This window comes from Anomaloglossus baeobatrachus, chromosome 2, assembly GCF_048569485.1.
Source record: "Anomaloglossus baeobatrachus isolate aAnoBae1 chromosome 2, aAnoBae1.hap1, whole genome shotgun sequence".
In the NCBI taxonomy this organism is placed as follows: Eukaryota; Metazoa; Chordata; class Amphibia; order Anura; family Aromobatidae; genus Anomaloglossus; species Anomaloglossus baeobatrachus.
This window is the reverse complement of record NC_134354.1, coordinates 528,061,065-528,073,284: the sequence shown is the minus strand read 5'-3', so window position 1 is coordinate 528,073,284 and position 12,220 is coordinate 528,061,065. Positions and strand designations below refer to the sequence as shown.

The 12,220-nt window shown below is 40.3% G+C and overlaps 1 protein-coding gene across 5 annotated transcripts in view; it reads right to left on the bottom strand.

Annotated features, from left to right (window-relative positions):
* TMEM131 (transmembrane protein 131) overlaps positions 1 to 12,220 on the bottom strand; it is a 252,048-nt gene that overhangs the window by 103,083 nt on the left and 136,745 nt on the right. For all 5 annotated transcript variants that reach the window (XM_075336598.1, XM_075336600.1, XM_075336599.1 and 2 more), the window contains exons 6-16: positions 12,063 to 12,179; positions 11,692 to 11,814; positions 10,507 to 10,587; positions 10,201 to 10,351; positions 9,700 to 9,756; positions 9,425 to 9,486; positions 5,183 to 5,291; positions 3,827 to 3,935; positions 3,416 to 3,569; positions 2,617 to 2,787; positions 1,168 to 1,278 (exon numbers count right to left, since the gene is read on the bottom strand). In XM_075336598.1, the coding sequence (XP_075192713.1) occupies positions 1,168 to 1,278; positions 2,617 to 2,787; positions 3,416 to 3,569; positions 3,827 to 3,935; positions 5,183 to 5,291; positions 9,425 to 9,486; positions 9,700 to 9,756; positions 10,201 to 10,351; positions 10,507 to 10,587; positions 11,692 to 11,814; positions 12,063 to 12,179 (1,245 nt within the window). The remainder of the gene's footprint in view (positions 1 to 1,167; positions 1,279 to 2,616; positions 2,788 to 3,415; positions 3,570 to 3,826; positions 3,936 to 5,182; positions 5,292 to 9,424; positions 9,487 to 9,699; positions 9,757 to 10,200; positions 10,352 to 10,506; positions 10,588 to 11,691; positions 11,815 to 12,062; positions 12,180 to 12,220) is intronic.

Here is a 12,220-nt window from a genome sequence, read left to right as displayed (position 1 = left end):
GGAGTTATGGTACTAGGCCGCAATGAAGCCGGGGACTAAATTTAATACCGCGGCCGACAAACAGGCGCGGAAGTCCCGGTCGTCACAAAACCAGCAGCTGCTGCAGCGTCTGTGAAACAAGCGCTCCATGCACCGTCCCCATGGGGACACAGAGTACCTTTAGATGCAGGGCCCTGTCCCTGAGGATACAAAGACTCCTGTCCGGCAGATTCCCACAGGGGCTGCGGAGGGAGCCCGGTCCCAGTGAATGGATGACCGGTTAGGATCCCACTTCTCCCAGAGCCTCTAAGGGATGGTGAAGGATAACGGCATGTGGCTCCAGCCTCTGTACCCGCAATGGGTACCTCAACCTTAACAGCACCGCCGACTTAGTGGGGTGAGAAGGGAGCATGCCGGGGGCCCTGTGGGGGCCCTCTTTTCTTCCAACCGATAAAATCAGCAGCTGCTGCTGACTAAAATGGGAGCATGAGTGGATGTGTGCCTCCTTCCACACAAAGCTTAAAACTGAGGAGCCCGTGATGCACGGGAGGGTGTATAGGCAGAGGGGAGGGGTTACACTTTTTAAAGTGTAATACTTTGTGTGGCCTCCGGAGGCAGAAGCTATACACCCAATTGTCTGGGTCTCCCAATGGAGCGACAAAGAAATATGCAACTAGTTAATAGTAGCGAGGACATTCTTATCACAATATTCCAATAAACTCAATCTAAAGAACTCAACTGTTTAAGGGGCAGCCACCAGTAAAACAGATTGTATTTCTCAGGAATAAGTAATCATTTCTTGATCAATGGGATGCACCTGTGCAGACCACCACTGATCGAAAGAATGACAAGACTGTAGGCCTACTTAAAGGGCTAGCTCAAAAGGTTTCCCATCACAGTGCATCTGGGAATCCACATGTGTCCATACACACCCATAAGAGACCACTTACATGAAATGTTGGGTGGCCACCTAATTTAACAAATGTAAGGAAGACTGGCACTAAAAACTGAAGTTCCTACTCCTAATCTAGATTGGCAGCAGAAATGGTATTAATGTTCCATCTGTATTTGGACTCCATGTCAGGGTCATTACATCCATTATAGATGAAGTCATGACACTGCTGTAATGATTTCCATATCAATACAATTTATGACGAATGAAGTGACAATGTAACCCTTGTATCTTACCTCTATGGGGTTATTATTTATTAGCGCTATGAGAAGACTGCTGGATTCTGTTGCACTTAGGATACCAAATTCTAGAAACCGTCCTTCTGGTTTAGGTGGCAAAACAAAATACTATAAGAGATATTAAAAAAGAAAAGGTAAAAGATTTTATAGTGCAAAAAAAATGTAAACTGACAAATTATGTAGTTTTTTGTAATTATGAATTAGTTTCATGTAAACATTTATAAATATATTGTGCCCTACAACTTTCTATATTCTACATATGCTGAGACTGAGGCCATAACTTATAAATGACTGTAATATATGGACCCTAACAATAGTTTGTGACCGGACGCTCCCCCACTTTTCAAAGTTTCACAATGAATCACTATCAGAGGCGTTACAATATCCAGTGTGAAACATATACAAGACAGGGGGCCAATTGTCTGAAAATCCCCTCCGCTTTCTCCAACCCACTCAATATACAAAAGTGATCCCACACAGACAACAAATAGTTCAAAGAGCAAAACTTGTCAGAAATGACATTCTAGAAATGGATTCTGTTAATGTTACGTATACAATTCAAATGATTGATGGCAAGTATTATTTTCGATGACTAGCCATTACAAATCATTCAATCATTACAGGTCACATAAACGAAAAGTTAAAATTCATATTGCCATAAAGGGGAGGGGGAGGGGATATTCTGCTCGTTATTGCTGACATATAACACATGTTTTGTATACTTGGTGAAAAATAAAAATGTATCTGATTAAAAAAAAATCATATTGCCATACATTTTCCAGTGAACAGTTATTGTACTTCCTTACATAATAGGGCACTACTTGGCGTTCAAAGTGTATAGCAATGTGTGATCTGAGCAGTCAAATAGCTTTCTGCAGATATCACACAGTATATACCGTCACTATTCTAGATCCCACAACATATATATCTAGGAAAGGTAAGGGAATACTTTCAGCTGCCAGAGGTGCGAGTAGACCCATTCTGCTCAAAGCTGCTCCCAGCAGCAGAGTGGCAAAACCAAAGGGGACATGAGACATCTAAACAAAAAATGACTAAGTATTTTTTTAAGTTGGTAGAACTGTAAATTACATTGATTTTTGCTACAGATCACCATACATTATTGAGGGATAAAGATTTGCTAACTGGGTTCTAAGGTTTATCCAACCCCATTTGTAAAATGAGCAATGTAAAGGGAGATTAATCATTGTAAATCTGTATAAGTGGCAAAGACGGCATTCACACATCTGTGTCATAGTCTGTAGTTCACTCAATCCAAGCTCGAATGTCTCATAGGCATATATGAGGCTATCAAACTTTGTCAGGAAACCCGAGGCCAGTGTGTGCATTGTGGTCCTTACTCGGACAGCGACACATGTATGTGTGAATCAGGCCTAAGGCTCACAGAACAGTCTGAAACGAAAAGTAGAATTAAATCAGGATACTCACATCTAAAAACCCTGTATACGCTCGTATAGGGAGGTGAAATTTTGATGCGTTGGTGATAAGTAAAATATTGCTGTCTATGTGAACAGAAGATGTTGATGGTGTGAACTTTAATGAAAAGACATATCTTGATTCTCCAGGAGAAAGTAATATGTTTGAACTAAAATTTTGGATCTGCATTTGTGAGAAAAATTAAAGGAAAAGAAGAGTTAAACAGAATGATTGCTAAAATGCATTATATAAATTGCATAAATTATAAACATATATCTATATGCTATTATATATATCTATATATATATATTATATTATATTATATATCTATCTATCTATCTATATATATGTATAATATATACATACATATATATATATATATATATACATACATATACATATACATATATACATATATATATACACACATATATATATACACACATATATATATACACACATATATATATATATACATATATATATATACACATATATATATATACACACATATATATATATACACACATATATATATATACACACATATATATATATATATATATATATATATATATATATATATATATATATATATATATATATGTATGTATATGTATATATATATATATATGTATATGTATATATATACATATACATATATATTATATACACACACACACACACACACATACACATACATACACACACGCACACAGTATATACACATATCATCCGTGCATATACATACACACAAACACATATTGCACACACATATACCGTACATATTAGTAGTATACTTTATACTTACTTTAAACATTGACTTTGCATCTTCTGGTAACAGGACATCATGGATAAGTACAGCAAAGCTAAAGGTGTTTGTCAAGAAGATGGGCCTTTCCACTGGATCTGATGGACTATCCCGGATGTGAAATAACGTGGCTGCATGATCAAATCCCAGGTACCTAAGCCAAATGTACATGACACACACAGGTTAATGGCAATAGTTAATGACCTGAAGACAATAATTGGAAAATTATCCAGATTAGGGAAAACAAATATTTACCACAAAACTTTGGCATGGGCAAGGTTCTAAAATGCTCTCATACTATATATACTAGAAAGAGAACTACAATAGGAACACTGTACTTAAATCATAACGTAGTCTACTATATGTACCCTTTATCTAGAGGCTATAATGGCCAGCATTATCTTCACTCACCCATCTAATACTTCTGCTTGATAGGGAATTTCAAGTTTTGAGTAACTCTTCTCTTTTGCCTTGACAGTAATCTTCCCAGAAAACTGTGATGACTTCTTAGCTTTTGATGCTGTTTGTTTTGGAAGAAAGAAAATAAAATAAAGAGCTTCCTAAATACCAATAATATGTTTTACAATGAAGACAGAAATGCTTCCTAGAGATAAAAGGTCAATTGCCTACATTAAAAGTGATGACTGCTGCTATCCTGTGCATTCGCAGCGTGATGATGAAGCTGGGGAGCGTACAGCTGCATTCACTGCGCATTGCCAGAGAGATGGTGGGGACGAGGCTCTGCAAATCATGTCACTCGTCCACAAAGGACTGCTTACTTAATTAGTGGGACGAGAAGTATGGGGAAAACAATGCCCCATAACGAGCCACCAACTCATCAGCGTATAATAAGTTTTAAATATCAAATATATAAGGACTGAAAAGGAATCAATAAATTCATGGTGGCAGATTGGGACTTTCAGCCGACTGGAGACAAATGCTCTTCTAAGAGATGTTATACCAGTTTCTCAACAAAAATAACCTCATAACCCACCATCAACGTGGGTTTATGAGGTATTGGTCCTGTTAAAATAATCTGCTAAACTTCTATGAGAAGGTAAAGCCTTGGATGTGTATCTGGACTCTTCACAGTCATCAGATACAGAGCAACAGAAAATGAGAAAACTATTACTAGGAGAAAATATGTGGAATTGGGTTAACAACTGGCTCAGTTATCTTGTATCACTTTATCGAAATATCTTAGGTTCTGTTCACACTATTGTCAAACGTTCAGCTAACACCTCTGCCTGTAGTCTTGGCAGATTTGTGGAAGAAAAGAAACAAGCAACTGTGTGACTCTTGACAAAATAACAGAAACCATGATGGAATGGACTCACCTGGTTGATTTATAGAGACGCATATACTGTACATACTCCAGAAAAGCCCAATTTAAATAGCTGGAGTGCACATCATAAATGTATAAACTTTCAATATGAAAGCTGGACTGGCTCAGAGACTCACACTATAGGTCATGCCCCAAGCGCACTTATTAATTCGATTTTTCTAAAAATGGGAGATGGGTTGAAATCTGCAGAAAAGGATACTTGCAAAATTTGAGGAACACTCAGAGAGTAGCGTAACTTTCTGCACATATGCCCCTGTGGAACAGCACAATGCTTTCACTCTTTACACATACTGACCACAGGTTAAAAAAGAAAAAAAAATAATCAACCGTTAGCTGGCGATAGTGTACAAGTGAAGAAAACGAGCACAAAATGAGGAAACGTTGGGCATTGTGGGGTGTTGTATCAATGGTCGGAATCTTACCATCAAAACTTATACTGGCAACTTTGGTATATTTGCTATCGGACGCTTTCAATGTGATGGGCTTGAAGTGCACAGTAATTGCATCATTCTGCGGTGTTGACCGCACGCTCTAAACAAAATACAATAATACAAGTCAGTGAGGGATATGCACACCGCATCTCAGCTACACCATTTTATTAGAATATGTACAATAATACCCAGCAGTCATCCAATACAAAAAAGCCTAGATTTACCATATGGACTTTAACACTTTGAATCCAGTAGGTTGTAAATTATACAAGTGGCTGTGTTTATATGTATTGGTATTCTTGCACCCACAAGTGGATCCTGTGATGGCCAGCCCTGCTCTAGTCTGGAGGCCAGCGAATGTATGATGTAAGGATTGTGTACTCCGGGGAATTACAGATATTTGCATAGTAAAAAGTTACAAATCTAGTACAGGTGATAAAAGACACGTCCACAAAGTTTCACCGAGGAAATGGATAGAAGCCATGACTGTGGAGATTAATGTGCTCACACACAATCAGCATTCCTAGCGCATTCACAGTGTGTATGCCTACCCGTTCAGCGCCCTGCACCCATTCAGCGCCCTGCACCCATTCAGCGCCCTGCACCCGCTCAGCGCCCTGCACCCGCTCAGCGCCCTGCACCCGCTCAGCGCCCTGCACCCGCTCAGCGCCCTGCACCCGCTCAGCACTCTATTTGGGGCTCCCATTTGATTACCTGAAAAACACTATCCCTTGACAAAGCCATTTTCTTCAGTGAGGCAAACGAAATCCAAAATATGAAGCTTTGGGTTCGATTTCAAATTGAATTTCAAAGTGAGCCCAAAGTTTCATGTTTGCCTCACTGAAGTTAATGGGGTTGACCGGCCTGTAATGATAAGTCTGCAGTCACTCTGGCTGCAGCCTTCAGAGTCCTACGAGTGCGTACACTTTCTGAGCGGAGAACAGCGATTACATGACGCAATTGTGCAATATGCATTCCCAACCACAACCCGGCTAATGGGCGCGGCCTCCCGCAATACAAGTGTATGGCACAAGGCTATGCCCACTAGAACACCGTGCCTACTAGTCAGACACTTGTACAGAGTGAGGCTGTGCCCATTAGTCGGGTTCAGGCCTGGAACATACATAATGCCACAATTGTTGCCACGTGACCACCATTTCCGGCTCAGAAACCGGAAGATCTTTGCAGCACACACTGTCTGCGCTGGGAAGATGCACAAGTCTGCAGTCTTATTTTACACTGGAAAACCCCTTTAATTGCTACATGTGGGGAATGTATGAATACCATTAGTGAGTATTCAGAAGGAAGCCCCATTGATCAAATGCTGAACAGGTAGCCAAAGATAAGGTAGTAGCATACTACACTATTCTGCATGACAATTACACCTGAAATGTGAAGAAACTAGGTTAAAGTGAGGCAAAATAATGGCCTCTGACAATTTCCCAGGGGACATTACTGTAAATAATTATTTCCATTTATTTGTAAAAATTACACAATCGAACCTAAAAAAAAATGACAATTTGAGAGTCCACAGTGGTTGATACCTTTTAATGGCTAACTAAAAAGAGGATAATAAATAGCGAGCTGTCAAGACTACTCTTTCTTCATCAAATACAGTAACTATGCCGGATGGAGAGAGCAGAGTCGTCTCGAGAACTTACTATTTATAACCATTTTATTTTTTATTTTTTTCATTAATGTATAAACCACTGAGGACGCTCAGATTTTACATATTTTCTATCTTCTGGCCAACACGGTACAAAGATCTATTTCCTATATCACAGAACCTTCATCAGAAGAATTTACCGCTTCCTTGCACTCGTGTACATAATATTTGTAATATTGTGTGCCCATAACATGATTTCTTAATATGCCAGACTTAAAGGGAACTTGTCACCACGAAAATGCTAACTAATCTGCAGGCATCATGTGACAGACCAGGCAGAGCAGATGTACACATTGTTCTGAGAGAAATTATTCAGTAGAACGTTTGTTTGAAGCATTTAATCATTTGCTTTTTTGGAGATCTTCGGTCCAGTGGGCGGTCCCATCAGTGACTGACAGCTTTCTTTATACAAGTGTCCACCGATGGCTATCAATCACTGAATGGACTGCCCACTGAACAGAAAATTCTGATTGATCAGAGTTTTCAATGCTTAAAACACAAGTTATTCTGAATATGTTCCCACAAAACTGTATACTCTCCGCTCCCCCTGCTCTATAAATGGTACCCGCAGATTGGGCTCATGGTGGCGGAGGGCAAGATACCACACATGAATGCAAGTCATGTACTATTTTCAGATAGGGGATGGGAAATACACGACTGGAATCATGCAAGTAGTAAATCGTCAAGGAGCGCTCCATGGGCTCACTGCTAAAATATGCAAAACAAAGTCTTCCATATTGACGCCACTGTTCTCTGCAGTCTCTCCGCACCTACTTATGGATTCCTCTGTAACATGACTGAAGATACTCTGGTTACCTGACAGTTATACAGCAAGGAATGAGAAGAAGGGCTGAAATACCATGAGCTCATCCCCACAGAGTACACGTGACTGCATATTTTAGGTAAGAAGCAAAATAGCCAGGGGCGTTTTATCACGCAGCACAGTACATGCACTCTTTGTGTTGGCATCTTTATGTCGATGAATCAACACGTGTCACATACAAACAAAGTCTCACCGTACTTTATGAATTCTGGCACTCTAACAATGCTGGCATATAAGTTACCACCAAAATCACGCCTGTACAATAGTATCTTAAAGGGAAACGTCACTTTTGGGACCACATAACTAACATGTTTTAAGTAATATACGTTTATTGCGGAACTACAGCACTTGTTGCCCTCCTTCATCCATTCCTATACCGGTGTCTGATGTAGACGTGATCGTGAAGTGTGCTGTATCTCACCACTGCACAGCTTATATGTAAGTGGACACTTTACTAGGACCCTTCAATAATGCACACGAGTGCTCTAGGAATGCAGGAAAGCATGAAGTGCATGCCTCGGATATTCTGCCGCACACATACACTGGCTTTTGTTACTATTTTTGTATGCAGTTAATTAGGGAGCCTTTGAAGCAAACGCCGTGACAAGACTATATGGCATACAGAAAGTAACTCCACAAGCTCTACTAATGCAGACACTGCCACAATTACATTTCAAGGTTATATTTGTAGACAAAGAAATAATTACTACATCCACCTGCCCAGAGAAGGTGCTCTAACCTTAGCCTATAGATCTGGTATGTTCGGCTAAAAAAGGGATTTTCCATAAAGGAGCTGTATTTGTAGTCCTAGTTCTGGGGGTGGCAACGGCAAAATCAACTTGTCAACTAATGTATGAATGCACCAGATTGGTTAGAGTGACAGCTGCTTATTACTATACTCCTCCATGTAAAATTAAAGCCAGCCTCTGGTGCCAGGAGCATTAGAACCATGTTGGTACTGGGTCTCCCGGGGCTCACTTGACATTTCAATCAACAGTCAATAATGGCAGTTTCACCATCACTTCATTCAGACAAAACTGACACCAGGAGGATTTGAGAACTGCGGTTGCTCTTCAACCCCTTCTGAATGTCAGTTTCATCTGAAGGAAATGAAAGTGAAGCGGCCCATTGGCAGCTGCTGACTGGCTGAGGTGCTCACGTGACATAACGTCACTCGAGCCACAGGAGATCCAGTACTGACATCCCTGGAACAGCGCTGCCACCAGACGCAAGTACAGGATGTTTTTAATTTTACATGAGAAAAAATAATAGAGAAGTAGTGCCATAGTAGTGGGCAATCCCTCCGTCTCTCCCACACAATACTTGTGTTTCCGAGATGACATATCAGCCATTCAGACATGACTGCTGCAGGCAATCACTATGGAAGCCAGAGATTTGCTTCACTAGTCACATCAGGTCGTGATCACAGCAGGACAAGTGAAATACTAGCAGGGATCACTGGAGTGTTGCACACACTATCTGCTGTTACTACTTTTCTTTTTAATATTCTGGATACAATAGAAAAGTAATTAAGTGATATTAACAAGTGTTACATCATATTTTCTTTACATCTGAATGGGGCTGCTACATTCATTCCCAAGATGCAGAATCCACCACATTATATACACAGAAGGGATAGAAGGGACTTTCAGCTCTAAGCATTTCTGCCATGTATCTGTCAAGTGTGAATTTACCTTTAACAATGAAAATAAACGCATGTAAAAGATAGAAATGTGCTACTTACAGTTATTGGAACATCTTTAGTTCCGGAATTTAGTAAATGGAGATTAAGAACTTTTGGAACATCTGGAAGAGAAAAGAGACGATTTTTTAGTTACTATATATTTATTAAACTATTTAGAAAACAAAATCGGAAAAGAGCTGGGCAGTAATATAGTAGTAAAAATGTGCAATTCATGTGTGTGAATGGGAATTTAGGACCTTACAACTTCATCTGTCGCAACCGACCAGGAATGAAGAATTTCTAATTACAAAATGCTAGATTAGGAAATCTCTCACCTTGTGTTCGTAATGTACCAAAATCCAGCATTTCTATAGATGAATAAATGCCAGGAGCTGAAAAGAAAAGACATCTTTAGGGTGAGTGCCCACAATCAGTGTGTGCAGCGTTTTAGAAGCAGCATACGTCAGCTGCGTCTAACACGCTGCGTTGTACAGTACAAGCATAGTGGATGGATTTCTAGAAATCTCGTGCCCACTGTGCTTGTTTTTTCCGCAGCAAACACTGTCCTGCGGTGCGTCTTTCCAGACCCCAGCATTTCAATTGTTTGCTGTGGAGTTGCAAGTGTCCTCCGTAGGGAGAAGAGAAGCGAGAAACCGCAGCGCACTGAACTCTAATCATGGGCACGAGAAGCTGCGGTCTCCTGCAGAGGAAACTCACGACCCCGCAGGTCAGGACCCGCCACGTCCAGAACGCAGCGAGTCCTGATCGTGGGTACATACCCTTAAACTTCCATAAAGGAAAATATATTGACATTGTATAGTTACAATGAAACCAACCTGTTGTGACTTCCACCTCCACAGGAAGGATAATGAACTCTGCGCTGTCAGATGCATTGGTTTTAATCCTAATGAAGGCAGTGTGATTGTCAGCCTCCCGAGAAGAGAAGCTTGCACGCATTACACCCTTGGTTTCATACGGTGGTATTTCCTACAAAAATAAATCAAAATAAGCACCATCATCAATATTTTCTGGATTGCTGTGTTATCAAGATTTGCTTGGTTCTACAGTCTATGGAGCATATGCTGCTATTCCCAGTCAGGCTTCAGGAACTGGTGGAGGACTGGGGAATAAAGGATGCTTACCCATAATTTCTTGGTGCCTCCTTGTTGGCCTGTTGGCAGCTCTAAGTGCAGATCACCCCCACTTGAATACATTTCTACAACCTACAATAAATGACAGGTCTCAAAATCATTTAAAAGCAAATATGTGTAAATATCAATTCTGACAGATAAAAGCAATAAAATAAAGCATTATTTCCAAAACAGCAAGCTATCCCATTGCTGGATTATTTGTTGCGATCAGGCATTACCTGCTGTTCTTGTTCGCTTGGGGTCCAACTGTTGCGACCTGTAGAAATCCCAAGGAAGGGGGTCTGGAGAATGAACATAGATGTGCAGGCTCGACAACCGCACCATTCATTGTCTATGAGACTGCCAGACACAGCAGAGAGCTCCACTCTGCTTTCCCTAGAATCCCCATAGACGAATAATGGCGCTAAGCCCAAGCATGCACACCTCCACTCCATGCAAGGCTGCAATTTCATTCAGGTCTGCAGCCCCATTCTTGGGATCTGAGTGCCAGTGGTCAGGCCCAAGCTACATCAGGGGATAACTTGCTATTTTGGGATCATCCTTTGAAGAGTTTAAAAGGCAACCTGTCCAGATTACATGACTGAAAAATACACAGACATCAATACACTAAAAGAATCAGTTCAACTAACTAAATGAAGCGGAGAAGGATGGGTGAGTCGATTAGAGGGACTCCGGTCCATAGGCCAGGTCAGAAGTCTGGCAGCTGGATGGGCGGCTCAAGAAAATATAGCCATCCAGATACCTCTGACATGACTTTTGATCAGCTGGCTTGACATGACATCTTCTGTGTGACGCCGCAATGATGATGTCACGCCAGACAGGGAAATCTGCAGCTTATGTAGGGTGTAAAATGGATGGAATCACTGTATATTTTATATTATATATATATATATATATATATATATATATATATATATATATATATATCTATCTATCTATATCTATATCTATCTCCTTGTTAGGTATCCAGCTTACGAGATGTATGTGCATGTGTACGTGCATATCGGATACGTGTGTAAGCATGTATCCATGCGTATATGAGACGGCGTATGCATGTGTGTTTCACCAACATGAATGAAGTGTAGATGTGTGCGACTACTTTAAAGCACACATGTGTACAGACCGGCATAATTTAACAGTATATGACAATACACAGTAATTAATACATGTACCTACCTGTAAAGGTTCACTGTGTGGGTTATGAATATTAATTAAAGGTGAAAAGCTGCTATTTACAGGAACTCGTGCCCCAATGAATGGGCGCAGTCGATAGGGGTTGGGGATCCCAACTCCAAAAACCTGTAATAGTCAATATTTTACACGGATTATAAATAATGTTGACATGCAAAGAAAATCATTTGTCCTGGGAATACTATAATTTTAGCAGTGGCTTGGTACATTCAGCAAATAAAGCTAGACTCGCCTACCTGCACCTACCAGGATCCAGCAGGTCACTCCATAGTTTGTGCTGGAGCCAGGTATGTGACAGTAGACTAGTATCGCTTACTTTAAAATCTATCTATATAGCCATCTATAAATGGTCTTACCTGATAGGTAAATACCCCATGATTTGAGGTGTTAATAAATAAAGTATTTTCTACGTTTCCCACTACTCTTGCGAGAAACACTACATCAAACGATGTGTTCCCTCCTGGGAGAATTTTCTGGGGGAAAAAAAAAAAGAAAATTTAAGGAAAATCATTAA